The sequence below is a fragment of the Spermophilus citellus genome (genome assembly GCF_964194105.1).
Source record: "Spermophilus citellus genome assembly, chromosome: 3".
Classification (NCBI taxonomy): domain Eukaryota; kingdom Metazoa; phylum Chordata; class Mammalia; order Rodentia; family Sciuridae; genus Spermophilus; species Spermophilus citellus.
In genome coordinates, this window is record NC_138184.1 from 46,615,287 (window position 1) to 46,641,577 (window position 26,291).

General features: G+C 42.7%; 1 protein-coding gene and 1 long non-coding RNA gene across 3 annotated transcripts in view; both read left to right on the plus strand.

Moving 5' to 3' along the window:
• LOC308643846 overlaps window positions 1-3,115 on the plus strand; it is a 37,422-nt gene extending 34,307 nt beyond the window's left edge. The window contains exon 3 of the long non-coding RNA XR_014020832.1: window positions 2,764-3,115. This is a non-coding gene — a long non-coding RNA (uncharacterized lncRNA). The remainder of the gene's footprint in view (window positions 1-2,763) is intronic.
• A 4,570-nt stretch (window positions 3,116-7,685) lies between these two features.
• The window catches only part of IL17RD (interleukin 17 receptor D), a 64,107-nt gene continuing 45,501 nt past the window's right edge, over window positions 7,686-26,291 (plus strand). The window contains exon 1 of one of the 2 annotated variants that reach the window (XM_081284136.1): window positions 7,686-7,934. In XM_081284136.1, coding sequence (XP_081140262.1) covers window positions 7,809-7,934 — 126 coding nt within the window. In that variant the 5' untranslated portion in view covers window positions 7,686-7,808. The remainder of the gene's footprint in view (window positions 7,935-26,291) is intronic. The other variant, XM_081284135.1, reaches the window with a different exon arrangement.

The window sequence follows — 26,291 nt, forward strand, 5'->3', positions numbered from 1 at the left end:
CTCCCAAACCTTTTCTCAATAAGCTAATAGTATGTGTGTGTGTGTGTGTCTCATCTCTGCCAAAATGAGGGTGAAACCCCAGAAAGAGACATAGCATCCAGAAAAGAAGATCCAACCTAAGAGAAGGAAAAGGCTGAGAGCCAGGCAGTCAGACTAAGCCTGACTTAGTAGGAGAATATGGACTCCAGGGGCTCTAGAACTGAAAGAAATGTCTTTGACCATGTGGAATATTGTATGAAAGAGTTAAGTTTTATAAGAAAATGTGTTTATTAAAAAATAAAGGTATAGTATGTTTTAAAATATATATATATATATAAATAAATAAAAATATAAAACCAGAAAGTTATAACAAGAAAGGAAATACTATCATCAAACACTACTTGCCTCTAAGGTGAATAATGTTACACAGTCATAATTGTATAAACACGGAATATTGATTCAACTAAAATTACATTAGTTAGGATTCCAGCAACAAATAACTCTCAAATGGGGTAATTTGAGGATAATTTCATAAAGGGGACAGCATGAGCAGGTTGAAAAGAATTCGAGGATGGAAAGTATAGTACCAATATAGAAGGGCCATTGCTTCTCCTTCTGGGGCCTGAGAGACAAGCAAGGTAAGGTTGGCCAAAACTGGGGAAAAAGCTTAATGGAGAGAATGTGAAACAGCAGAGTCAGGGATACAGTTCCCCACCCCAAGGAACCCTGGGGTAGGCCACTGGGGACATAAGTTCCATTATTCATCCTCCTCCTTCCTCCCCACCCCCCAGTTGCCTGCCTATGTCCCACATTAGTCCAAAAGGCCAGGAAGCCCAAGGGGAAGGGAACCATTAATGTGGATCTACGCAGGTCAAAGTGGTTCTGGAAGGGCCAAGATCCAGCACAAGCATCAGTGGGTGGACAGAGGAAGGGAATTTAAAATCAGCTCATTTCTCATGTATCATAAAGGGAAGGAAATTAGGTGCTAATGTCCAAACCAATCAGTCAAGAAATAGCAGGATCAGCACACAACTTAAAATTGTGGCAGCAGATGCCAGAAGAAATAGCCAAAATAGTTGAAGAAGAAGGCTGCTCTGGGGAATGAGACTGGCAAAGGATGGCTGCTTTCCATTATGTATCCATTAGTCCTGATACGACTTTTTATACTTCAAAGTAAACAAATAATAATATCTAGAGGGTCATCCTACAAAATTCCTGACAGCTGTTTCCTCAAAACTATCAAGGTCATCAAATATAAGGAAAGTCTGAGAAACTGTGAGAGAACTTGAGACATGACAGCTAAATGTTATGTGGTGCCCTTGATGGGACACTGGAATAAAAAAAGGACATTAGGTAAATGAAGGAAATCTGAATTAAGTTTGGTGTTCAATGATACCATATCAACATTGGTTGTTAGTTAATTGTAACAATGTACCATATTAATGTAGGATATAATAACAGAGGAAGCTAAGGGCAGGGCATATGGGAACTCCCTCTAGTATCTTCTCAATTTTTCTGTAAATCTAAAATTATTCTTTCAAATGTCTATTAAAAGAACAAAGAACTTTATAATAAAAAAGTTTTCAAAAGATAAGAAAATGTTTATCACTTTATTTTTTATTTTATTTTTTTAAAGAGAGAGAAAGAATTTTTTAATATTTATTATTTAGTTTTCGGTGGACACAACATCTTTATTTTTTATTTTATTTTTATGTGGTGCTGAGGATCGAACCCAGCGCCCTGCGCATGCCAAGCGAGCGCACTACCACTTGAGCCACATCCCCAGCCCCATCACTTTATTTTTGTTTGCATAATTTGGAGCTCAGGTAGGGTTGAAATTTTTATGATTTTTTAAATGATTCTTGAATTTATGACATTCATTCAACAAGTATGTATCAAATGTGGCTAAAGGCTGTGATATGGAGCAATAATGGCACTCAGATACTGGGATGTTTTCAAAATATAGCTTCAGTCCTGCCCATAAATCCCTCAGTCTGCTGGCTACTTTTAGGTGCAAACCAGGGCAAACCAGAGCTGGGGTTAGCTCAGGAATAGAGCAATTGCATCCTTGAAGGTCTGGGTTCAATCTTTAGCACCACAAAACAACCAGAGCTCATGTTCTGTCTGCCTGTCCCTGAATGCTTTTCTGGTTCACCTTGCACGATTCCTCCACACCTCTCTGCTCTCCAGCCACACTGGACTCTTTCCGTTCCTTGAAGGTGCCAAATTCCCTGTTGCCACAAGACCTTTGCACATGCTGTTCTTTCTGCTCATAATGAGTCTTCTCTTTGTTCCCTCCTCTCTGCCTAGGTAACTCTTTCACTTGGATCCCAGCCCAAACATCACTTCTTCATAAAGCAAGAACAACAAATCCATCTACTTATAATTTTCCTGTGGTCATGTGGCTATCTGAGTAATGCCAAAGTCCCCCATTCTTGTAAGTTTTATTACAGCTGGGACAGTGTCCTGTTGGGGACAGTATGCTGTTCACACTGTTCCTCAACTCCTAGAATAATGCCTGATATGTTGCATAAATACTTGTTGAATGAATGGGTGGCAAGTAGGATACAGTCCACAGACTTCCAGTATAGTACAGCTCCAAACCAGGGTGTTATGGAAACAGAGGCAGACATCTCCCCAGCTGCTGTCTGGGTTCTGCTTGCCTCAGGGCCTGGCTGCCTCAACTCCTGGTCCACCTGATGCAACAGGCAATAGCGCATCCTCATAGCTATTTGATTACTTTAGATTTGCAAAAACCCACTTACTTTTGCATTTTTGTTGCAGCTGTGAAAACTGACATCCAGAAAGGATGAGCTGCCCCAAACCACATGGCTGCTGAGAGCCCATATTTGATTCTATTTTCTTACTGCCTCCTGAACTCTACTTCCCACTTCCCAAACTTAGCACCGTCTCTGGATAACAGCGGAATACTTGCACCTGCCCTGGGGACTTCATCTTAGACTCCATCCGCACAGTCCAGGGTTGTCTAGGGATCTCGGACTTGGACCGTGCGCGCCCCCTGGCGGTCTCTGGGCAGTCCTGGCGGTGGGAAGATAAGGTTCAAGAAAGCTATGGACTCAGGGAGGGTTTGGAGGAGTCCGAAGAGTCTGAGGACTTCCATCCCAGGCAGGGTGATGAGGCTTGGTTTGAACCTCAGCTCTGTGAATGCAGATAGACTTCTCCTTGCTGAATTTTGGATTAAAAATAAAGACGTTTATTTTTTAGGTGTAGATGGACACAACACAATGCCTTTATTTATATGTGGTACTGAGGGTCGAACCTGGGTCCCGCCCAATGCTAGGGGAGCATTCTACCGCTGAGCCACAATCCCAGCTCTGAATTTTGGCTTTTTATCTTTGAAGTAGGGATAATCACACCTACCCCATTGGAGCCAAGACTGCTGGGTGCTGGGTGCCAATCCCGACAAAGGGACAGTCTTGGGGTGTTCCTACAGAGGAATGCGGTGGACTCGCAGGCAGATGCCAGTTCACATATGATCATCCTAAAGCCCTGGGAAACCTTGCAACCTCAACCTGCTGAGGAGGTTGGGAGTGAGGTTGGGGACATCCTTCACCTTTAATGCCTTGATTAGTACAGAAAACATACATGCACTATTTTATCACAATACCAAAAATAAATTAGAATATCCGTCCACTGAATATAACCACGGTTCATGAAAATTGTCTTTAGTTATTCTTGACTAAAAATGATGCATGACACCATGATCACTTTTTATCCTTTATTTTGTTTCATGGGACAATTGGACTCCTAAAAAAATTCAATCCTTGTAATTATGGATTTTTCTTATCTGGTTAGGTTCTTGGTAGATTGGGGAAAGATATTTGCAATTCATCAACAGCTTATTTTAAGGTGATTTTTTTTATCTTTAATATTTAGCTTTGTTCTAGCAGGGGGAGGTGGTAACAATTTTTTTTCCCACTGATATGTCCCAAGTAGAGTGCTGAGGGCAGAGAGGTGAATGGTAGCTGAAATTGTGACTGGACCACAAGACAGTTCTGGCCCTGGGGAGTGAAAGCAGGTATTATATTTGTGAAGGATGTCCTGGACTTATCTTCTGGGCATCTGCACAGCTAGGTTTAACAGTGGTCTAAGGGAAACCATGGTTCATGGAGATAATCTTGGAATTATGTTGGAATCTGGCATCTTCTTTTTATCTTAGCTTCTAAGTAGAAGCTCACACATACCTACAGAAGCCCTGCCCTCCCCTCACTCCTCAAATATTCTGAAGGGTCAAGAAAAGAAGAGGAGATGAAAAGAATCAGTAGAAAATACCTAAATGGGGAGGATGATGCCAAATGTCAATTTGTTGCCTTAATATCCTGACCCAATTTGATCCTTTGATGTCTGTGGCTCCCCTCCCACCTCCACACCTGCACAGGACTTTCCTAGAAGGTAAATAGAGGGCCTTTAGGTTCTTGGTCCTGAGAGAAGTCATCCTGTGTTCCAGACAAGACATGGGGGCTTTTTCCTTGTGTCCTCTAGGCTCTGTAGAAAAGTTGAAGCAGTCTCTGAACTCTGCAGACTGTACCCAGTGGCTGTCAGTGGGCAGATTCTGCAGTGAATAGTGATGGGAAGAAATTCGACAGTAGTGGAGACAGGGAGTGGGAGTATGGCTTTGCCTGCCCTGTCACAAAGTCAGGTGGTGACGTGAATAAAACCTGATGTGAATAAAAAAATACAAATGTTTCCCTTTCCCCAATCCCCTCTTTAAGGTTCTTCCTCTATCATAAGCTCCATGTACTACTCCTTTTCTTAGAGTCCAACTCCTGAACAAAGGAAGAAGTGCAAATGGCCCATCAGTACCGGGGAACACTTCCACCTCATTAGCAACCAGAGAAGCAGTTAAGAGGGCAATGAGATGTTGAACGGTTCAGCAATTTTAGATGTGCATAATTCAACAATCCCAATTTTAGGAATGTATCTTAAGAAAAGAGTTGAATAAATGTGTTGAGATAAATGTGCAGGGGATATTTTAAAATCACTAATTATAACAGAAGTTCCTCACCATGGGATTGGTTAATAATTTAGGGAGAGTATCTAAGCAGGAATACATATGGAATAAGGAGCCAGTAGCCTCATGGTTTCCTTGTCTTTCAACACCCAAGTAGCCCTGGCCACATCTCAGCCCATGGCACCTTGACCTTGGACATCTTCAGCTGTGATGGATTCAGAATGACACAGAGAGGTATACCAAGTGTGCGAGAGGATGGATAGAGCTCTGAGCCAACAAATGTGCTTCCTGAGGTCTGTTTAGAGAAGGCTACTCCAACAGCTGCCTTGTGTGGACCATGGCCCTTCTGGATGACCAAAAATGTTGTGGTGCCCACCTTCACTGGATCTGTCTGAATTTCTGAATGCCTTGGCAGTGAGATGGAAACTTAAATATTTCTGTCCAGCTGTGCACATGGACAGGAAATCCCCAGGTCTTGGGGTGGTTGCTGCTGTTTAGAGAACCTAGGACCACCCATTCATTCTCTCTTTCTCTAGCAATAATGCCAGTGGTTTTTTTTTTTTTTTTTTTTTTTTTGTGTGTGTGTGTGTGTGTGTGGTATCCAGCCCTGGAGTTCCAACCAGACCTACTCCCTGGTTTCACAGATAACTATTTTGAATTCAAATCCCTAGGACTTCTCCAGTATTACCAAAGGTCCTCTTTTTTTCACATAAGGGTCACAGACAAAGCTGGGACCACTTCAAAGTCTGTGAATGGTTTAAGTACTAAGTTGTGGTAGCATGTGTGGAGCCATCATGGAAAGTGCCTGAATCCTGTGGTAGAAGCAGCTGAGCTTAGTCCACACCAGACAAGAAGAAGAGGGGATTCTGGGCCCTAGATGGAGTTATGCAGAGAAGGCTGCCTTGCTGGATGGACAAAGGTAATAGTTTCCAACATTTACTGAGCAGCTAGACCAAGATTGAGTCAAGGTGTATGTGTGGGAGGGTGGAGATCAGTGTAGTTGGAGCCAGATGGTGAAGTCAGAGACAAGATGATGTAGGAGAGGAGACCAGTGTGGATTTTATTCTAAGTAGCCTTTGAAGAACAACCACCACAGAGCCTGGCACAGTGGCACACATCTGTAATACCAGCAACTCAGGAGACTGAGGCAGAAGGATTGTAAGTTCAAGGCCAACCTGAGTAACTTAATAGGACCCTGTTTCAAAATAAAACAAAAGAGGGTCTGAGGATGTAACCCAGTGGCAGAGCATTTGCTTAGCATCCATGAGGCTCTGGGTTCAATCCTCAGCAAGGCAAAAATAAGTAAATAAATACATAAAAATAAATGAAATTAAAAGGCCTGGAGATTAGCTTTGTGGTAGAGTGACGCCTAGGCTCAATCCCTAGTCAAAAACCCAAAACCCCAAAAAACAACAAAATTGCCAAACAACATCAACAAAACTACCATGCAAGAGTTTTGTTTTGTTTTTACAGTGCTGGGGGTTGAACCCAGGGCCTTGCACATGCTAGGCAAGTGCTCTACCACTAGGATACATCTCCAGCCCCACAGAAGTGTTTTAATCAAGGGAAATCAGTAGTCTGATTTACTTTTAAAAATTTATTTATTTATTTTAAATTTTACTGTTGGTACTGGGGATTGAACCCAGGGTGCTTCTCCACTGAGCTCCTTTCCATTTTTTATATTTTGAAACAGGGTCTCACTAGATTGCTCAGGGCCTCACTAAGTTGCTGAGTTTGGCCTCTAACTTGTGATCCTTCTGTCTCAGCCTTCCAAGTCATTAAGCTGTGCCATTTGCTGGGTGATTTACTTTTTTTAGAAGATCTCTCTGATTTCAGTGTGAACAAATGTATTGAATATAGGGATACAAATGGAAGCAGAAAAAGTATTCAGAAAGCTGTTGCAGAGGTGGAGGTGGTAGCCTAGATGAGGGTGGGGGCAACCCAGAGGGACAAAGTGATGTGGTTTAAGTGTTTAGATATGAGGCAAAGAGGTGGGAGGATTTTAGTGAAAATCTGTGTAATGTTTTCTCCAGTTGTCTGGACCTCAGCTTCGTCTTCCAGAGATAATACCCACTTCACAAGGGTAAATTTGACAATTGTAGTGGTCGAGAGTATTGTTTTCAATAAGATCTGACTTTGAATTCAGGTTTAATGGGTACTAGCTCAGTGACCCTATCTATGCAAGTTAGTTGATGATAGGTTGGAGCAGTTATTGAACCCTTGTTATATGTTAACCAAAAGAATCCTCCCCAGATGAGTATTCTTACCCTTATTATTCTGGCTTATGGGGGAAACAGTACTGTGGAGAAAGCAAGTCATTTGTCTGAGGTCCCGGTAGTAAATGTAGAGTGAGGATTTCTCTAAATCTGAAGTCGAGCTAACTTTTCTACTCCTAAAACTGGGATAACAATAATACTAACATTTCCTTATGTGATTGGGAGGACACAAGAAGGGATCTGGCACATAGCAGGTGCTTATTAAATTATTTTTAAAATTACTATGTTCTTTGCGTTCTTCCAAGTTTTTGCATGGAGCAGGCATCATTTGGAAAAATCCTCTGTGTTTAAAAAAAAAAATTCTTGGGCGAGGGGGAATAAACCTGCAATTGCCAGAGACTAAGCAGCAGTTTGGTAGTGACCAGAAGGGCGGGCCAAGACGGGATGGCCAGTCTAGAGGGGCAGGATCTGTACGCAAGAACTGAGGCTGGGGGCGAGACCTCGAGGGAAGAGGCGGGGCGTAGGCCGGCGGCGCATGCTCAGTGAGGCACGCTCCCCGCCGCTGCCACCGCCCACTCGGGGCTGGTCAGCTGCAGGCGGCCGGGGCTCGGAGAAGGGCCGGGCTGGGCGAGCGCACGGCCATGGCCCCGTGGCTGCAGCTCTGTTCTGTCTTCTTCACTGTCAATGCCTGCCTCAATGGCTCGCAACTGGCCGTGGCCGCGGGCGGCTCCGGCCGCTCGAGGGGCGCCGACACCTGTGGCTGGAGGGTAAGGCGAGGACGGCGGGTTTCTCGAGGTCTCCAAACTAGTAGGGGGCGCTGGGAGAGGCAGGGGCGCGGCGCGCACAGGTGCTCGCTGGCAGACAAGCCCGGGCGACCTATTTGCTCTCGGTCCAGTCTGCCGCCAAGATCCCGGTCCTAGAGCTTCTTCAGCTGTCCTCGCTTCTCTCCTCCTGGGTCGCGCGTCCGCCCGCCCCAGCCGGGATGAAAGGGGCCGCCCGACCTCTGGCTTTGTGTTGCTAATGAGGCGCGGCTGCTGGCTGGGGTCCGATTCTAGAGGGCGGGTGTGAGGGGGCGACGAGGCGGGGGGAGTGCGCCCCACCCTTTGTTCTCGGCCCTCGGTCCCAGGGCTGCGCGGTCTGGAGCTGGGATTCCCTTACAGTCTGCATGACGGGGAGCTTCAGAGAGGATGTGGGGTTCTCCCGGACCTCCAGCTCCCAGCTCTGCAAAGGCTCAGGGCGGGCAGGGAGGGCACCTGGAACGCTGGCGAACGATGCACCCATCTGTTGTGTTCCCTTTGTTCCTTCTAGCCTAGGGTCGTCATCCTACTCCCACCCCATTTCGGACTCCAGACTTCCTGAGAAACTTTGCTTCCCCGTTTAAGTTTTCGTCTCACGAATGATCTCACGGTTGTTACCCGAATCCGCATCTCTGCCCCAGACCCGAGTTGAGGGTGTTTTTTATGGTCAAAGAAAGGGCATTAAGAGTTTGTCACCTCAGTCAGGTGCCCGTGAGGAGAGGAGAGATGCCCAGACTTTCGCCGTGTAGTTGGAACCCTTTTCCCCAAACGGGACACTCCTTTGACGCTGTCAGGGCGGTGGGGCTTTGGGGATGAAAGATGTGCGCCGGGACACTGCCTCCCAACCCAGGGTCGGCTTTTGAGCTCCGGGGCTTGGGAGTCCCTGGGACCTGGAGATTCCTATTCGTCTGGTCAGTGCCTTCCACAGAGGCTAGGGCCGCCGCCGGGTAGGGGCACTCACGCTTTAAAACTTCCAAAGAGAACACAGGCTTAGCACTCTGACAGCCAGGTACCTGACTTTGGCTCTGTTCCTAGGCGCCAAAAGCCTCTGTTTACTCATCTGGAAAGTGGGAGGAAATGAGTGATTTCTGTTTTCCCTAGTCCCAGGGATGGGTATGGAGGTAGTTATAGACCAAGGTTGTCCTACCTTTTCTGGGAGACTGTGAAAAGCCTCAGCACAGATAAGAGGTAGGCCCTGACACCTTGCCCAGGGGCACAGGTTAATGCTTCCTGCTCACTTGCCCCACACATATAGAGAAATTGTGTAGAAAACCAGGTATGAGCCAATTAGCTGGGATGTCCCTAGCCCCAATAGCTGATGTACCTGACTTTTCCCACCCTTAGTGAATTTAATGTAAATTCTACCATTCCTTCCCATTTAAGGAAAAAAACTTTTTCTTATTTTGTTCTATTGTAAAACATCACTGCTCTTTTTCTAATAGATACCAAGTTTTCTTAAGTCTGTTTAGTGTTATCCATTCTGCTAAAATTTTGGATCTGTACAGATTTTGGCTTTTGACTAACTGTAACAGCATCACAGGTATTTTATTCTGAGTTTACATGTCACTCATGGTTTAGGTGGATCAGTCCAGTTTGCTGTTTTTCTGCTGTTGCCTAGTTGGCTTCATGTGCCAGTATACACAGCTTATGAAGTTTTAATGTTGTGGGGATGGTAGTGCTCTGAAGAAGCCAAGATGGCAGTTTTGTTTTCTGTACCTGTGGGAATGTATGGCCCTCCCGAAATCTATACCCCCGACAGAATTAATGGTGGTTCTCATCTCAGTCACCTCTCTCTAATGCTGACCTCCTTTCCCCTTCTGCAGAGCCTTATTGGGGGTGATCCTCTCAACAGCTTTTGCCTTGACTCCACGTCTCTTCTCAAACTTCCATCTGCTGTATCCTGTGGACCCTGTTTACCCATCCTGTTTGCATACTTGCAACCTCATTCATTACATCCCCCTCCCTGTTCCCTAACTCCTGATGCCTTTTTACAAAGGCATACCTTCCCCTCCTCCCTGGATGCCTTTACCTTCATAAGAATCCCTTGCCAAGCTTAATACTTGGCTCAGGTGATTTCACCAGGGAAGCCCTCTAGGAATGCCATATCTTTGACTTTCTCATGCAGGTGCTTATTCTTTGGTTTTCACCTGACTGCTTAGCTAGTGTTTGTTCACCCTGTGTCTTTAGACTAGTTTGTTGGTGGCTTCAGAACCTGGGAACCCTGTAAAGGTAGGTTGAACCCAATTAGACCCTGCAGCCTTCCTGCTGAATCCTCCCTCCTACTTTTGTAGGGTTTAACACAGGGGCACTGTATCACTAAACTATTCCCCCAGCCTTTTTTTTTTTTTAAATTTTTTCAAGACAGGGTCTTGCTGTCTTGCTAAGTTCCTTGCAATCCTTCTGCCTCAGCCTCCTGACTTGCTGGGATTATAGGCTAAGTCCTGTTTTGAGATAGATTTTACGAAGTGTGGAGAGAGATCTCAGCACCAGGTGCCTATGTCCTCTCCATAGAAGGCCTTTGCATCTATTTCTGCCTTTGTTCCTTTTCTCTGTGCCTCCTCAGTTTCCCCTTTCAACTCTAGCATCACTTCCTGCAGGAAGCCTTCCCTACCCCCACCCCCCTAGGTAAGATTTCCCATAAGTTGCAGTTGCTGGCATGGGGCTCCAGTAATACTGGTTTACAGGGACTTAGATGTTTGATTCATGTCTGGGTCCCTGTAGATGTCAGCCTCAGCTCTGGGATTGTTTATAGTCTAATATGGGTATGTAAGGGTCAGTTATATGTAATACACACAGGAGAGGGCTTCCTGTGGATCTGAGTTTCACTCAGAACCTGAGGGGACAACAAGGTACAGAAATGAGTCCTGAAGGAGGGGCAAGATCTAGGTGTAGAAGACCAGTTGAGTGAGTGAACCCCTTGTTCTTCAAGGGAGCATTTGTTCATGAACCCTTGCCCCTGTAGGAATGGGAATTTTCCCAGGATGTTCGAGGTAGCTGTAGCTAGCCAGCCTCCCTGCCCACCCGCCCACTTACCCGTCTGTCTGCCCTCAGCAGCTCTGCTAACAGACCCTTCAAGCTGTTCTCAGAGGAGCCAAGAGCTGGCCTGGTTTAAGTGGTCAGGTTTCACAACCTCTCTATTATTTGTGGGGCAATTAAGAGACTGATACCATCTTGAACACAGCTCAGAGTTTGGGAAATGAGTTGTGGGCACACTTCCTCAATTCCTAGAAAAAAAATCTCTTATGGCCCTTGCCAGGTAAAGTTGCTCTTTGAGTAATAAATGCTGTTTTCTCAGAGAAGTAACAATTTGTAAAACTTCCAGACAGGCTGGCCCCTTCATTTACACTGGCTCTTAATTCTTGTTTCTTAATAGTGGGATGACTTTGTTTGTGATGGGTAACTGTAATTATATCATTCACTTGCACCAAGGTTCCCCCATCTCTCCTAGTCTTGCTGGTTGAGAAGCCTATTTTTGGAACAAGGAGTTAGGAATCTACTCCTAAAGATTTTTATTTAATAGCTTTTCCTGCAGTAGGGGAGGAAGGAACATTTCTTGATTTCTTACCTTTTCTTGTATGTTATGCCTGAAACAGTTTCTACCCTCCACAAAGCTTGCACCTTCAGCAATTCAGGAAACCAGGATTCTGGCATCATCTTTACAATGATGTGCAAGTTTCCCATTTAAGGCAAATACTTCATCTCAAAAGGTAGAAAGCAATAGGGTGGTACTTGGAAGGAAAAAAAAAGTTCCAGCTGGTTAAAATTTAGGTCCCTGATAAAAGTCCAGTCCAAGAATTCTTCTTGGCTGTGGGCCCAGGCGCGTTTATTTGATTCTGAATTGGATGCATTTTCATTCACTTGCAGCTCATGGCTCCCAAGCCCATATCTGGTCTGTCTGTCCTGTGATCATGTCTTGCAAGTTACAGATGCTCTGCTGTCCCTTAGAGAATTCCTTGTTAAAAATTACTCAGCCTTGGATTGACACATTTTTCTGAGACATTTTTATAAGAAATGCAATGCTTTTTTGCAGCCTGTTTTGCTTGGTTAATTGGGAACTCTCTTGGCCTGTGTCCATCTTTTTTGTGCAGCCCTTCCTTCTCTCCCCACCTCCAACCATCCATCTCTGGATCTCCTGAGGTGCCTGGGACATTATGCTAGTTATTAACTCAGGGATACAGCTGGGTGAATGAGCAGTACCATTTATTGTACCTTTTCCTTCCAAGGGTGGTTTCTCAAAGTGATGTTCAGGGGCTTCCAGTATCAGAATTGTCTTGGGAGCTTGTTAGAATGCAGTCAAGGATAATGGGACCAGAATGCAAGTGAGATGACATAACGTAGATACTGGCATTTTAACAAGTTCCTCTGAGGATTCTGATGCTGTCTCAGTGGTGAGACCTATTGCTTTAGGAAATAAGCTTCCTCAATCAGGGGAGAGAAGACATTTGAAACTTTCAAAATCAATCAGAGGGATTGGAGGTGTATCTAAATAGTAGAGCACTTGCCTAGCATACTTGAAGCACTAGGTTCAGTTCCCAGTGTCTTCCCAGCCCCATCCCCCACCAAAAAAAAAAAAAAAAAAAAAAAAAAAAAAAAGGAAAAGGAAAGAAAAAAAAATCAGAGTTTGGTTTTAAATGATTTCATTGGACTTAGGAATGTGGAGACTTTGTTAGTTCTGATCAATAAAATGGGTCAGGCTGACTGTGGTCTTGAGAAGGGGTGCTCTGGCTCTGGTGGGGTATCTGTCCTGGGCCTATGAAGGGGACTGGACACTTCCCCTGGGTTCCTCCCCAGAACAGCTGGGTTTGTCTGGAAAACTGTCTCCGAAAGGAGTAGAGCAGGATCCAAATCAAAGTCTCGCAGCTGAAATCTTACAGACAGCTTCCCTACAAAGGAAAGAACTATTAATGCTTTTTTAAGTCTTTATTTTAAGTTGAGTATTTTTCATGCTTCATTTGGTCTGAAATGTGTTGGTTTCTTTTTTTTCTTTCTTTTTTTTTTTTTTAAACACTTCCAAGCTCTTTTCCTCCCCTGTCCCTGAACTTTTCATATACTCTGCTCCAACAGATGTCTGCTGCTGCTGAGGCCACTCCATCAACAATTTTATTATCCTCTTTCATTCCCCATCACCTCTTGCACTTGCTTATGATGGATGGGTTTTCAGGCTTCTGGATACTTGGGTACTCACTCCCCATTGGTAAGATTATGGGGTGAGGAAGGGGCTCAGGTCCCCACAGAAGCTTGTCGGGTTGGGATGGGAGCAGTACCCTGGGAACAGACCTCACTTCTGCCACCCTCACTGCCAGACCTTTGCCCTTTTGCCATCTCCCTAAAATTTGGAGTGTCTTCTGCCCTCCGAAAGCTTGGAGGCTGTCTATTACTGGTACCATGGGCCCCATCTCAAGCTGGCCAGACTTGCCCAGCTAGTGGGAGGTATTGTCCTCCTGGGCAGTGTTTGTCTTGGCTTCTGAGAAGTTCTGAATGGGACTGACACACGATTAGGTGACTGATGGCCCTGTAACACATTGTCTCCTTGAGGCCCAGGGCCTTTGAAGCTCTTCCCGGTGAGAAGTAAAGAGACTATTTGCTCTGTTAAAATGCCTTGGTATTTCCTCTGTTTAACCACAGGCCACTTCCCCTCTGCCACTCTAAACCCTGCAGGGCCACCAGCTGATTGAAAAGACACAAGCCCTGGAGTGATCACATCCTATTGAAACAGATAGCCTTACTACAGATTAAAGCTAGGGCAAGTCTCTAGAAGGGACAAATCCCAGGGGGAATCTTTGAGTTGGTTTTTTTTCTTGCTCAAAATTTAGCCTATTGACATACTTCACAATTGAAGTCCTGAATGCATAAATGGGTACTTCAATTTTTTTTAATAAAGAAAGAAAGCTTAAGTTATTAATTAAATCAGTGTTTGTTTTAATCTACATGTGGCAGGTTAAAGCAATTTGATCAATGGAATTTCTCATTGTTTGTGTTTGGGAAGGGTGTCTGGGAAGGGCGGATGTGTTTGTAAAAAATCGCCAGCCCTGTGTGTAGGGGAGGTGTTGAGGCAGGAGGATCACAAGTTTGAGGACAGCTTTGGCAATTTAAGGAAACCCTGTCTCAAAATAAAAAACACACTAAAAAAGGGTTAGGGATGTAGCTCAGTAGTGGAGTTCAATCCCCAGTACTACAAAAAACAAAACAAGGAAAAAGCCATACTTGGTTTGTTTCTTGCAGATTCTCTGTACTTCATCTCATGTTTAAAAGTTCATGCAACAAGTTTGTAGCTTGAATAACACCAAGAGAAACTCCAGGGAGACTTCTTGGTTTTTTTCCCAAGTAATATCTTAAAAGAAGGCTTAATTAGTAACACTAGGCCAGAAACAAAAAATTCAACAATTAAAAAAATTACCTATGTAACAAAAGACTGAAAATTGAAATACTGGTTGTCCTCTATGTTTTGTGAAGGGGCCTTAAAAAGGAATAACTTTGGTTACTCGCTAGTAGAGAGTTAACATTTTCAACTCCATTGTTCAAAGTATCCATGATAAGAACAGCTTCCCATTTCTTTGGTTCCTTGTTTGGAAATGTTAGGGGAAGGTGCATGTAGCTAATTAAGGCTACAACATTTAAAGGGGGGACTTAATAGGTACCAGCTGTCCTCAACAAATCATGGGGTGGATGACAAAATAAAGATGTGATGTGAATACACATGTAATTCTCTTCTAAAACAGAAGTCGGCCTATAAATATTTTGATTTAATAGGGTAAATTCAAACTACCTCTACTGTGCATATTTATGAAGCATTTGTTTTATAGTGAATCTAATGGCAAAATGTCCTATTTGCATATGGCTAGTACCATAAAAGAACTGAAAGGGCAATAGATGGCAGGTATTGTTGGAAGCCTTATACACTGTAATTTTATTGTACCTTTCTTCATTCCAAACCTGATCTAATAGACATTAATCATGAGGCTTTTCATGAAAATTAGCACATTGTAGGGAAGCTTGCTTGAACTTAACAGAAAAGCCATATAACATTAAAGCAACTTTGATAAGGACGTAGAAATTGATAGCATTAATCAAAATGTTTAGGTGAATATTTAGATTTTACACATTAAATAAATATTTTCAAAGCCAGGCAGGGTGATGCCTGTAATCCCAGCTATCTGGGTAGCTAAAACAGGAGGATGGCAAGGTCAAAGCCAGCCTGGGCTACTTAGCAAGTTGTCTCAAATAAAAAATAAAAAGTAAGGGGCTGGGAATGTAGCTCAAGTGATAGCTCGTTCACCTGGCATGTGCGGGGTGCTGGGTTCGATCCTCAACACCACATAAAAATAAAAATAAAATAAAGATATTGGGTCCACCTAAAACTAAAAAGTAAATATTAAAAAAAAGTAAAATAAAAATATTTTATCTCAAAAAATGGCTGGTGGTATAGCTTAGTGCTAGAGTTAAATCCCTCATATCACCATAAATAAATAAATAAACAAATAAGTAAATACTTAAATTGAATCCTTTTGAAATCATGAGGGATTAGGCTTTAAATACACCCACCCCTTGGGTTGGGGATGTGGCTCAAGTGATAACGCTCGCCTGGCATGTGCTCGCCTGGCATGTGTGGGGCGCTGGGTTCGATCCTCAGTACCACATAAAATAAACTAAAAAAAAATATTAAAAAATTCTCTCTCTCTCTTTAATAAATAAATAAATAAATAAATACACCCACCCAAATTCCTGCCTCCCACCAGATTTTAAAAGTAGGTCTGAGGATATTGTTCATTGGTAGAACACTTGCCTAGCATTTGTGAGGCACTGGTATTCCTCAGCATCACACACACACACAAAAAGACAGAAGGAGTTTTCCCAAATGTTCTGTTTTGTGGTCTTTCTCTCCCCCAATTGAATACTAACCCTTTAAAAAATGCTGGCAGTGGCCCCAGACTTGTGTTCTCAGATGCACTGTTGGGCTTAAGAGTGGGAGGGTGGATGGGATAAAGGAGGGCTTCCTTGGAATGAAGAGGTACATTTTCCTGAGACAGGACATATGGTTTAGAAGCCCTTTTCCTGGGATTTTATTCTGTCCAGGTGATTTCTGGCTTTTCCCCTCTTAAAAGGGCCTCCCTTTTATCTCAGAGAAATGCAGTGCAATGCAGACCAAATGTGGGAGCAGTCAGCTTGAGCATGGTCCCTGTTGAGTGACAGTTTATGGCCTCCTGCCTCTGGAGTGTGTACATTTGCTCTGGGTGGGGCACAGGCACTCACCTACTTAGGATTTATTGTCACTGCTCAATATCCCAATCTCTAAAAGACTTATTTGGAGCCAGGAAGCAAGAGGTGGTTTTTTTTTTTTTCCTTCCTTCCTTCCTTCCTTCCTTCCTTCCTTCCTTCCTTCCTTTTCTCTCTCTTTTTTTTTCTTTTTTGAGCAACTACTCTGTGATTTGACTCAGGGAAGAGACTCCTGTCCATGTGGCTCCCCATCCAGGTGGGGATGCACCAAAGGAACAGGCTCAGACAACAGGAAGATACAGGAGGGATTCTGAGTCCACAGTACAGAGAAGTCCCTATACTCTCTCCATGCTTCCCTACTATTCCCAGAGAAGTGTGAATCTTGCTTCCTGTGCCCCTTCATCCTAGACTTTCCCCTATGGAAAGTAGTTTGATGACAAGTGAGTACGTGAGCACTGCCTGGATGCTGCTTTGGGAACTCTGCTTTTTTGTTCTTGTTCATTTCCCAGTGAACTCTGGCTTCTTGCTCTGCCGCAGATTCCCTTTCTTTGGAGGCAGCCCACCTTTCTCTGTGAGACTTCTCTGCCTGTGAATTTTACCTGTGCCACAGAGTCTGCATTTAATAAAAAATTAGATCAACCTCATTATCCCTGCAGATTTAATGAGAATGCATCCAACCATTTTTGCAGTGATGCGATGAAGAGGAAACAGAAATGAGATTTTTTTTTTTTGAGAGAGAGAGAGAAAGAATTTTTTTTAATATTTATTTTTTAGTTTTTGGCGGACACAACATCTTTGTTTGTATGTGGTGCTGAGGATCGAACCCGGGCTGCATGCATGCCAGGCGAGCATGCTACCGCTTGAACCACATCCCCAGCCCCAGAAATGAGATTTATTATGAAGAAGATATTAAATTTGAGTGGTTCTGAGGAGTCTTAGAGGGAGGAATGGAGATGTCAGGAAGAAGGCAGGCCTCTCTGAGGGAACTTTGAGTAGTGTCTTGCTAGTGAGTGGAACAAGAAAGTGGGGGGCAGTTTGAGCAGCAAGCAAGATGTGGGCAGAACTGAAGGGGGACTTATTGGAGGGAGACAGTAAAGTTGAAGCTGTAGGTTGGGACTAGATAATAGGGCAGCTTGAATTTTGCCAGCATGCATCTGTCAGGAACCTTGAGTCTCAGAAGGCTTCTCCAGCACCTGACAGTTTGATAGGTGGCATGCTCAGTGGCCAATCATTCACTCAGTATTTGGTGCTTTCTGCACGTTAGACATGATTTCTAGAGCCTAGATTTAAGTAGGGGAGACAAATAGAACAAAATACCAGACTTGACCACCCTACTTAAAGAGCACCCCACTGCTCACTCTGTCCTCCTTTCCTCACTATATTTTCTCCTAGAACCTTTTACTGTGAGACACATAGTATTTTCTTGCCTGTCTTCTCCATCACCATGTCAGTTCCAGGAGGATGGGCATTTATCTGTTTTGTTCACTTCTCCATCTCCAAAACAGTGCCTGGTACATAGTAGGTTCTCCACACATGTTTCTTGAATGGCTAACTGCTCTGCAGGACATTAAAACAGGGTGATAAGGATGGCTCCAGTGGCCTCTTGGAGAAGGCAAAGCAGATGTTGAGCTAGAATTTCCTCTGAAATTCTATAGTTAGTGGTATTTTTTTTTTTTAACATTGGTAGTAAGTACTGAGAGTAGCATAAATATAGGTTCAATGTATTCATTTACACCACAGATTATTAGTACTCTTACTGTCAAAAGGCTGGACTACAGACAGGGGTTCAAGTCCCCCCTCATGGTGGAGGGACTGAAGAGGGGCTGGTATTTTATAGGAGCCACACCTTGCAGAGTGTCTGTGGCTTTTGAGAGGGGGTGTTTGAAAACGTTGTTTGCCTGTACTGTGGATGAGAAAAATGTAAAAAGTTACTGCTAACCAGTAAGCATCCTGGTTTCAGGCTTTCCAAAATGATCTGAGTAAAATGGATGTCATTCCTTGGAAGCAGCCCTCAGGCTGCATGAAAACTGAGTCTTTAACAGACACATGAGGCTCATTTTTGTCTCATTCCTCCCTCCCCCCATTGTGAAGGCGGTTCATTTTCTGAAGTCATGTGGGGGTCCATCCAGAATCACAGGTGCTCTTTGCCTTCTTTCTGGGGCTGTGGATTCGCTGGCCAGCTGTGGTAATGAGTTTTTGCTGGGCTTTGATTTTCATGCCTTGCTTCCCTGTGGGAGGAACTAGATATTTCTGATCTTACCTCTACTCATATTCAGATCCAGCCAAGCAATCAGTGACTTCCCGGGCTTTTTTGTGGGAGACTGTGGGAAAAGTCCTGGTTGGCTGGCTATGAATTAATGAAATCCTTAGAAGGCTTCACTAAAGATAGCTCCTGTGGTTTACAAAAAAAAAAAAAAAAAAAAAATGGCATTGCCTTTTTAATTTGAAAAAGAGGTCATGGAGTTTTACCAAAATTAAGCAGAGAAAAATGCAACATCTGGTTGTACAAGCCAAAGTCTGATTTAGGGACTCAGGAGCTGTAGGTTCTCAGTGTCTGACTGTGAGGAAGGTGATGGTAACCCAGACCCCTTTAAAGCTGCTCTGGAGATACTGCTTTCCCATTGTTCTCCTCTCTGGGTTTTGAAGTCATTGAGAGACAGAAAATCTACCTCCCACATCTTTTCACTTGAGCACATTTCCCATCTACTGAGCTTTTCCCCTTTTTACTTAAAGGATCACACTTTTTTTTAAAAGCACGCTTTTCAAGTTGATCAAGACTACTATGATCCTTGCTTTTATCTCATTAAAAAAAGATGGGATGGATAATGAGGGGACAGTGTGCAGAAAGCAGGAATTTTTTTGCGTTCTGAGTTTTTAAATTAGATATTTTGATAAGAGGAGAGGGAGAATGATTGATTGATTGAAGAAAAGTTCTAAGGAAAGGTATACAGAGGAGTTTAAAGAGAACTTTGATTTTTATTTTTCTATTTTAATAGTTTTTTTGGTACCCAGTATTGAGCACAGGGGTGCTCTACCACTGAGTTACATCCCTAGCCCTGTTTATTTTTTATTTTGAGACAGTTGCTTAGGGCCTCCATGAGTTACTGAGGCTGGCCTCAAACTTTTGATCCTTCTGTCCCAGCCTCTCAAGTCTCTGAGATTATAAGTGTGCACCACCACACCTGGTACCTCTGACTTTTAAAAGCAGAAATGCGTTTGTCTTACATGTCTGTTGTGTGCATTCCTCCCAGCTAAATGAATACTACTAATAATAAGAAGTCACTTTATGTTTTTAAAAATTTGCTTTTTAAATATTGGGTCTATCTTGTATTAAGAGTATATAATTTTTCTTTTTAAGTATCAGTAATATTTTTGGGCATGCATTTTCTATGACTCACCAGGAAGATGAAATTGTGGCCAGCTGCCTCCCCACCCAGCAGGTCACCTGTATGTGGGCTTCTCCTTGCTCATTCTCCAATATTTTGTATTCTGTATCTGTTTTTTTCAAACCTATAGAAAAGTAGAAAAAACAATAAAATGAATACCATTTCTCCTTGGCTTAGAGTCATCAGTTCTTGACATTTTGCTACATTTACTTCAATTGACCTTTAAATGTCTTTAATGACTTCTTAATCACATTCCAGGATGAATCATTCCTTTCTGATACTGTTTCTTTAGTCTCCTTCAATGGCAGCCTTTCTTCCACCTATTTTTTTGGTCCTTTATAATGTACACATTCTGAGGAGTCAAGGTCACTGTGTAGACAGTTCCCACAATTTGGATTTCTAATTGTTTCCTGAAGATTAGGGAGAGTCAAGTTAAATGTTTTGGCAAGATTCCTTTGAAGGTGATATTATGTCATTGTATTTTAGATATAAGTCATAAGTATGGATGATGTTTTAGCCATAAGCAAAAAAATTTTTTTTTTTTTTGGATTGAAGTTGTTATATACAGAGACCTTTCTAATGTGGAATGAAGTTTAGTCTTATATGTTGTTTTTTAAAAAATGTAGTGTTTCACATTAAGACTTCTCTTTATCTTATTAGGGGGCTAAAGATAGTGTATGGTATCATTTGTGCTATCCTGTAATAAACTCTTTCTTAAAGACCATTTGAAATCAACTATGCTCTCTGAAAATTAGGAGTGCTGTTTCTCAAGAATGCTTAAGGCTTTTCCTATTCCCATGGGCTTGTTACAAACAGTTGTATGTTGCCCTCAGCGACAGGGAATGAGTTCCTATTAAAAACCTCTATTTTGGCCAGGGCAGGTTTACGGTTGAGTGCTTCCTCACACCAAAATTCAGCCATTTCTTTCCTTTGTGCTGAGAAAACATTGAACTTTATTTCCAGCAAAGGCCACTTCACTCAAAAAATGTCCTTAAAGTCAGTTTCCAGTCTTTTAGATCTGTGATTGGGTGTTGCCTAAATTATTTTATTAGAGTCCCTTACAGACAGTTTCATTAGTTTAACTTGAATTATTATCTTCTACCTAATTACATGGCTTTTCTTACTTTTATTTGCCCCCACCCCAGATTTAAGGGCCAAGACATGTAAAGTTAATATTGGTCATTTTTCAAAGTAAGTTAAAATGTCAAAAAGCGACAAGTTGTTATTCTTACAGGGTACCCGGGAAACGACAGAGACAAAACCTCCATCTTTTATTCATAAGTCCAGGGAGACTGCAAGGGCGCAGGCGGGCTTGTGTGCCCTGCATTTTGTTCAGCTTTCAGGACTGGGCCTCATCCCCTGCTGGCCGTGAAATGTCATGCCGAGATGTAATAGTGGGACATTCAGCATCCAGAGAATGGACCGCAGAGGTTCAACTTTGCTTTTCAATTTCTTTTCTGGCACCAAGTCCGTGGTCCCCACTGTGGCCTGACAGTGAAAGGCCAGAAAGCAGCAATTTGGATGCTAGCAGGGATGGGGTACAGCCCAGTGCAGTGGGCCCCAGCTCCCATGCTGGAATGTACCCCGAAACAAAGACCAGTGAGGGGGTGCGCCTGGGGGAAGGGTGGCAGCTTTCCTTTGCTGAATCTAGTTTGCTCTGATCACAGAAGAGAGAGTTCTTGTTTCCATGGCTACACTACCCTCAGTTTTGGTAGAAGAGGGATGCAGGGGGCTTTTAATTTCAGAAATCACCTAGAGTTAACTGTTCCTATGATAAGAGAGGCATTGAGGGCAGAGGTGTGAGGCCATGCAGTTCCCCCAGACTCCACATTTTCTTTGGATGAAGAAAAATCAGGCAACATTTGCTAGAGTTTGATTTAAAGTAGTAGTTTTTGATTGGGAGCAGTTTGGGGAATTTCTGGAGACATTTTTGGTTGCCACAGTTGGGGTGAGGGTTTAGGTAGGATTCAGTAATGCTGCTAAGCATCCTAACATACACAAGGGTTTTCTGGCTCAAAATGTTAATAGCACTGAAATTGATTTAGGGGTCTCATCTTAGTATTTGAATATTTCAGTCACTTAGTCTCATAACACTTTTCAACTTCCTTTCTGTTTAACAGAAGCTGCTGGTTGTATAAATCTGCACTCAGAATGAATTGTCACTATAATCTCCGAGGCATATGATTAAACTATGCTGGTGCTCCTTGAAGATATGCCTTGAATGCAACTCCTATTCTAAATGCAAAAAGACGATTTTTTTCCCCATAATTTGATCAAAGTAGGCTAACCTGCGCCTCTGTTTTTGTTACTCACTGATGGTCTGTGGATAACATTACATTTTTTCAGCATGAAACCCAACACTTCAAATCCCTAAAGCAGTCTCAAATTTATGGTTAATAAAAGCATTTATTGTACTGGATGTCATCTGTTATATCACTCTGGGGCTAGAAACTGGCAAGCAGTGGACAGGAAATATTTTCATTTCAAATCGCTTCAATCTTATGGTCTAGGGGCAAAAGTGTCTGATTTCAGGAAAGCCGTGGTGAACAGCATAGTAATGAATGCATTTTTAGTTGATTAAGCAGGCATTCTCTCCCTTTCAAACAATCATCCCTCTTTGGCTTGGTGGGGCTAAATAAACATGTGATATTAAATGATAGCATTTCTTCTGTTGGCCTTTGACCATCTTTAACTTTTCAGTGTTTTCCAGGAATCCTCAGCAGAGCAGGCACAAGCCAGAGGAGAGTGGCTTGACTCAAGTTTGGGCCCTCTTTGTCCTGGCTTCTTTCTGAGCAGAGGTTTTCTGAGATGATGCTGACTCTTCTGAAGCTCCCTTTAAAAATGGAATTTGGTATCTTGCCCTTGGGATTATGAATTTAGGAGGAAATGTTTTCTACCTCTTGTCTTTTTGTTTTTTAAAAGTCTAAAGTTCTGTTGTAATGTGAGCCCTGATCTCTCATGTTCAGGTAAGGGTTGCATTCAGGGAACATCCGTGTTGTGATGATGTGATGGGGACACGGTGATTTCTTCCTGGCTGCTCAGTGCCTGTGGATGTGTTATCTCAGTCATCACTTTGCAGCAAGCCTTGGAACTAGGCGATTATTTCTGATGTGGTCCCCCCCACCCCAAGATGAGGATTCCATGGCACAAAGAGCCAGGAAGGGATTAAGATGGGAGGCCATGTGACTTGGGGAGGCCTCTCTCTGCCAGAAACCTCAGAACCACAGAGTTCTTACCCTGCCCGTGCCCCGAGCAGTCTGGCTTACCCTGCTTTCCAAGCCCCCAGCCTAAGAGGGATGTCTGCCATGTGCAACAAAGCAATGAATGGGGGCGGACAGAGAGCAAGATGAGAGACCAGAGACTGCTTTGCAGATAATTAAATTAAATTTGGATTAGGCATTTACCTGAAAGGTTCTCAAACCTGGCTGAGTACCAGAATCACCTGAGGAACATTCTTAGGGTGGAGGGGGTAGATTCCGGGCCTTACCGTAGACCTGCTTAAGTGGGATTTCCAGGGGAAGGCCAGGAATCTGTTTTCTTTTTTTTTTTTTTTTTTTTTAAGCTGCCAGATCAGCGGTTGCCAGGGTTTTGGGGGAATGGAAGGAGAGTTTGACTATAAAGAAGCAGAACCAGGAAATTTTGGGGAGCAGTGGTATACTGATTTTGGTGGTGGATGAGTAAATGTATATATGCATATAAGCTTCTGGAACTGTACACCAAAAAATGTCAATTTTACTGAGCGTACATTTTTCAAGATAAGGTGGCAGCTGTAAGAGAATTTCACCTGGAATCAAAAAGGCAGGCATAGGTAGGTGCTGAATTCTGAAGCCCATTGATGTCCAGTAGAATTTTCTGTGGTGGTGAACACATAACATTCTTCCTTGTGCTATCCAATTCAGTAACCATGTACCATAGGTGGTTAGTGAATACTTGAAATGTGGCTAACACAGTTAAGGATCTGAATTTGTAATTTTTCTTAAATTTTAATAGCCATACCTGCCTAGAGTATACCTGATTGGATCATTTGCCCTCCGAAGCAGACCTTGTGGTAGCGTGGAGTACCCTTAGGTACTTAGGGGTACCTAAGTACCCCTAGGTCAGTGGTACTTGATGCTTACGGGAGAACAATAATAGTAAGTCATCCCCAATACAGGGCAAACTGGGAACATGGGCAGGACTTGCCAGCATGGGTTGGTGAGTACAAAGGAAAAGGAGCCTTAGAATAAAGATTGACCTGGGACCTGCTCAGGTAGAGGACTGTCCTGTCAGGTAGAGAAATCTTTTTCTTCCCCAAAGATAGCAACAGCTTTGGTTTTGTTCTTTCCTAGCTTTCCAACTTCATTCATCTTAAAAGATGCAGGAGTTAGTTGGTATGCTAAGTAATTGTGATTTGTTTTCTCTGAAGTAACAGTATATTCTGGAAGGTAGCACAGGATTCAGGGGATCCCTGGGTGGAGAGGTAAGGGGTGTGTGTAGCCTGGCTGGTGGTGTGCAGAGCCCACCTCTCTCTGGAAAGAGTGCGACAAAAAACTTACATTGGATATCCTGTTCCTTTTGGGGGAGGGGAACGAGATAACGTGAAAATGGCAATTAGGCATAAACCTTCCACATCAGTCATTGATCACGTGATTTCCACCTTGGCTCTGTTCAGCTGCTCTTAAACCTCCTTCCCTCAACCCCCATGGATTTATGTTATCTTCAGTAGGGTTGCTTTCCAAATGTGCTATAAAAGAGTGAGATTCAGAGAGTGTGGACTTTTTTTTTTTTTTTTCAGTTCTGGGTATTGAACCCAGGGGTGCTTTACCATTGAATTACATCCCCTTTTTATTTTTTATTTTGAGACGGAGTCTCACTAAATTGCTGAGGTTGGCCTTGAACTTGTGATCCTCCTGCCTCAGCTTCCTGAGTTACTGGAATTACAGGCATGTGTTGCTGTGCCTGGCTAGTGTGGACTTCTATTATTATGAACAAAATGGTGGTCGAAGTAATATTCTAATTTGTAAAGGTATTTGTTCATAAATAAATTTATTCAATGACTAACAAAAAATTTCATGTTGGGCTGGGGATGTGGCTCAAGCGGTAGTGCGCTCGCCTGGCATGTGTGTGGCCCGGATTTGATCCTCAGCACCACATACAAACAAAGATGTTGTGTCCGCTGAAAACTAAAAAATAAATATTAAAAAGAATTCTCTCTCTCTCTCTCTCAAAAAAAAAAATTTCATGAGCTATAGGATTGTAACTCTTAAATTTTGAAATCTTATTTAAAAATAGGACTTATATGAAAGCCCCAAAATGAGGACTTTAAAAATAGTAGAACTATTCTTTTATTTTTACCTACTTAATTTGTTTTATTTTGCAGAGTCTGGGGTTCAAATCCAGGGCCTACCTAGCTTAGTGGTCTATTATTGAGCTGCACCTCAGGCTTGAGAAGAATAAGTAAATCATCATAGCATCGTAAAGGGAAGATTTCCTTGTATTGTTTTAACCAATTGGTAACTTCAACCTAATAAGAAAAAAAGAGCTTAGCATTCAATATTAGTTTTTTCTACTCTTGTTCACACAAACACATCTTAACGGCAGAGTTGTAATCATTGTATTGGTTTTATTTATTTATGGTTGATTTTAAAATTTTGCTTCCAAAGGTATTTCTAACTATTAATGTGGTTCATAAAAATGTCACTTCCAGTGACAATTTAGTATTTTCATGCTGTATGCCACTTTCTCCCATTGCCAGCCCTCTTCCTCACTATTCATGAAGCATTCATCTAGGCTGATTCCAGGTTACTGCGGCTATAATGATGCTGTGAACATCTCCATACAGATTGGTCCCTGCATCTCCCCTGGCCATTTTGGTGTATTTTTTTGGCATATGTTCCCCAAAGTAGAAGTACTGGGTCAAAGGATTTGTAGCTTTTACTACATGTTCACGAACTGCAGTGTATAATGACTGGCCAATTTACCGGGAAGAATTGTGTTTTGAGAAGAGGGCAGGTTTGGCTCACGAATCCTAGCTCTACCATTTGCTACCATTTATTGTCACCTTGGGCAAATTTCTCCCTTCCTTCCCTTCCTTCCCCCCTCCTCCCTCTCTTTTTCAGGACAAAAAAATACACATATTTATAATATGAGAGTATTACACTCCCTGAACCTATGACTTCGTCTGTATAATGGATTAATAATCATACATTTCCCTGAGTTGTTTTGAAGTTTAAGTTATACACTGTCATCAAAACATTTTGGGGCTGGGGTTGTAGCTCAGTGGTGAAGTACTTGCGTAGAGAGTGTGAGTGTGTTGCACTGGGTTTGAACCTCAGCACCACATAAAAAATGAGAAAATAAATGAAATGAAGGTATTGTGTCCATAAACAACAAGATTTAGCTCTGCACCTGGCCACATAGTAACTATTTAGTGATTGATGGTTGTCCTTGTTGTCAGCTATTTTTCCACATCCTAAAAATGTTGACCTTTGTTATTATTTCCTCTTTGTTATTTTGTTAATTCCTTATGTTTGCTTGATTCTGAGTTTATTAGAGAAGCACTGAATCTTTCTACTTGGTTATTTATCTTCTCAGTATGTTCTAATGCCTTTAAGTCCAGTAGTACTAAAGCTAAGTGTGGGTGAAATATTGCTTGGTAGAGAATGTTAGGGAAGATGGTTTAAGTGAGTGAATAAGTGTTTTAAAATAAGAATTATTAATTGAGTGAGCCTTCCTGACTTTATAGCAT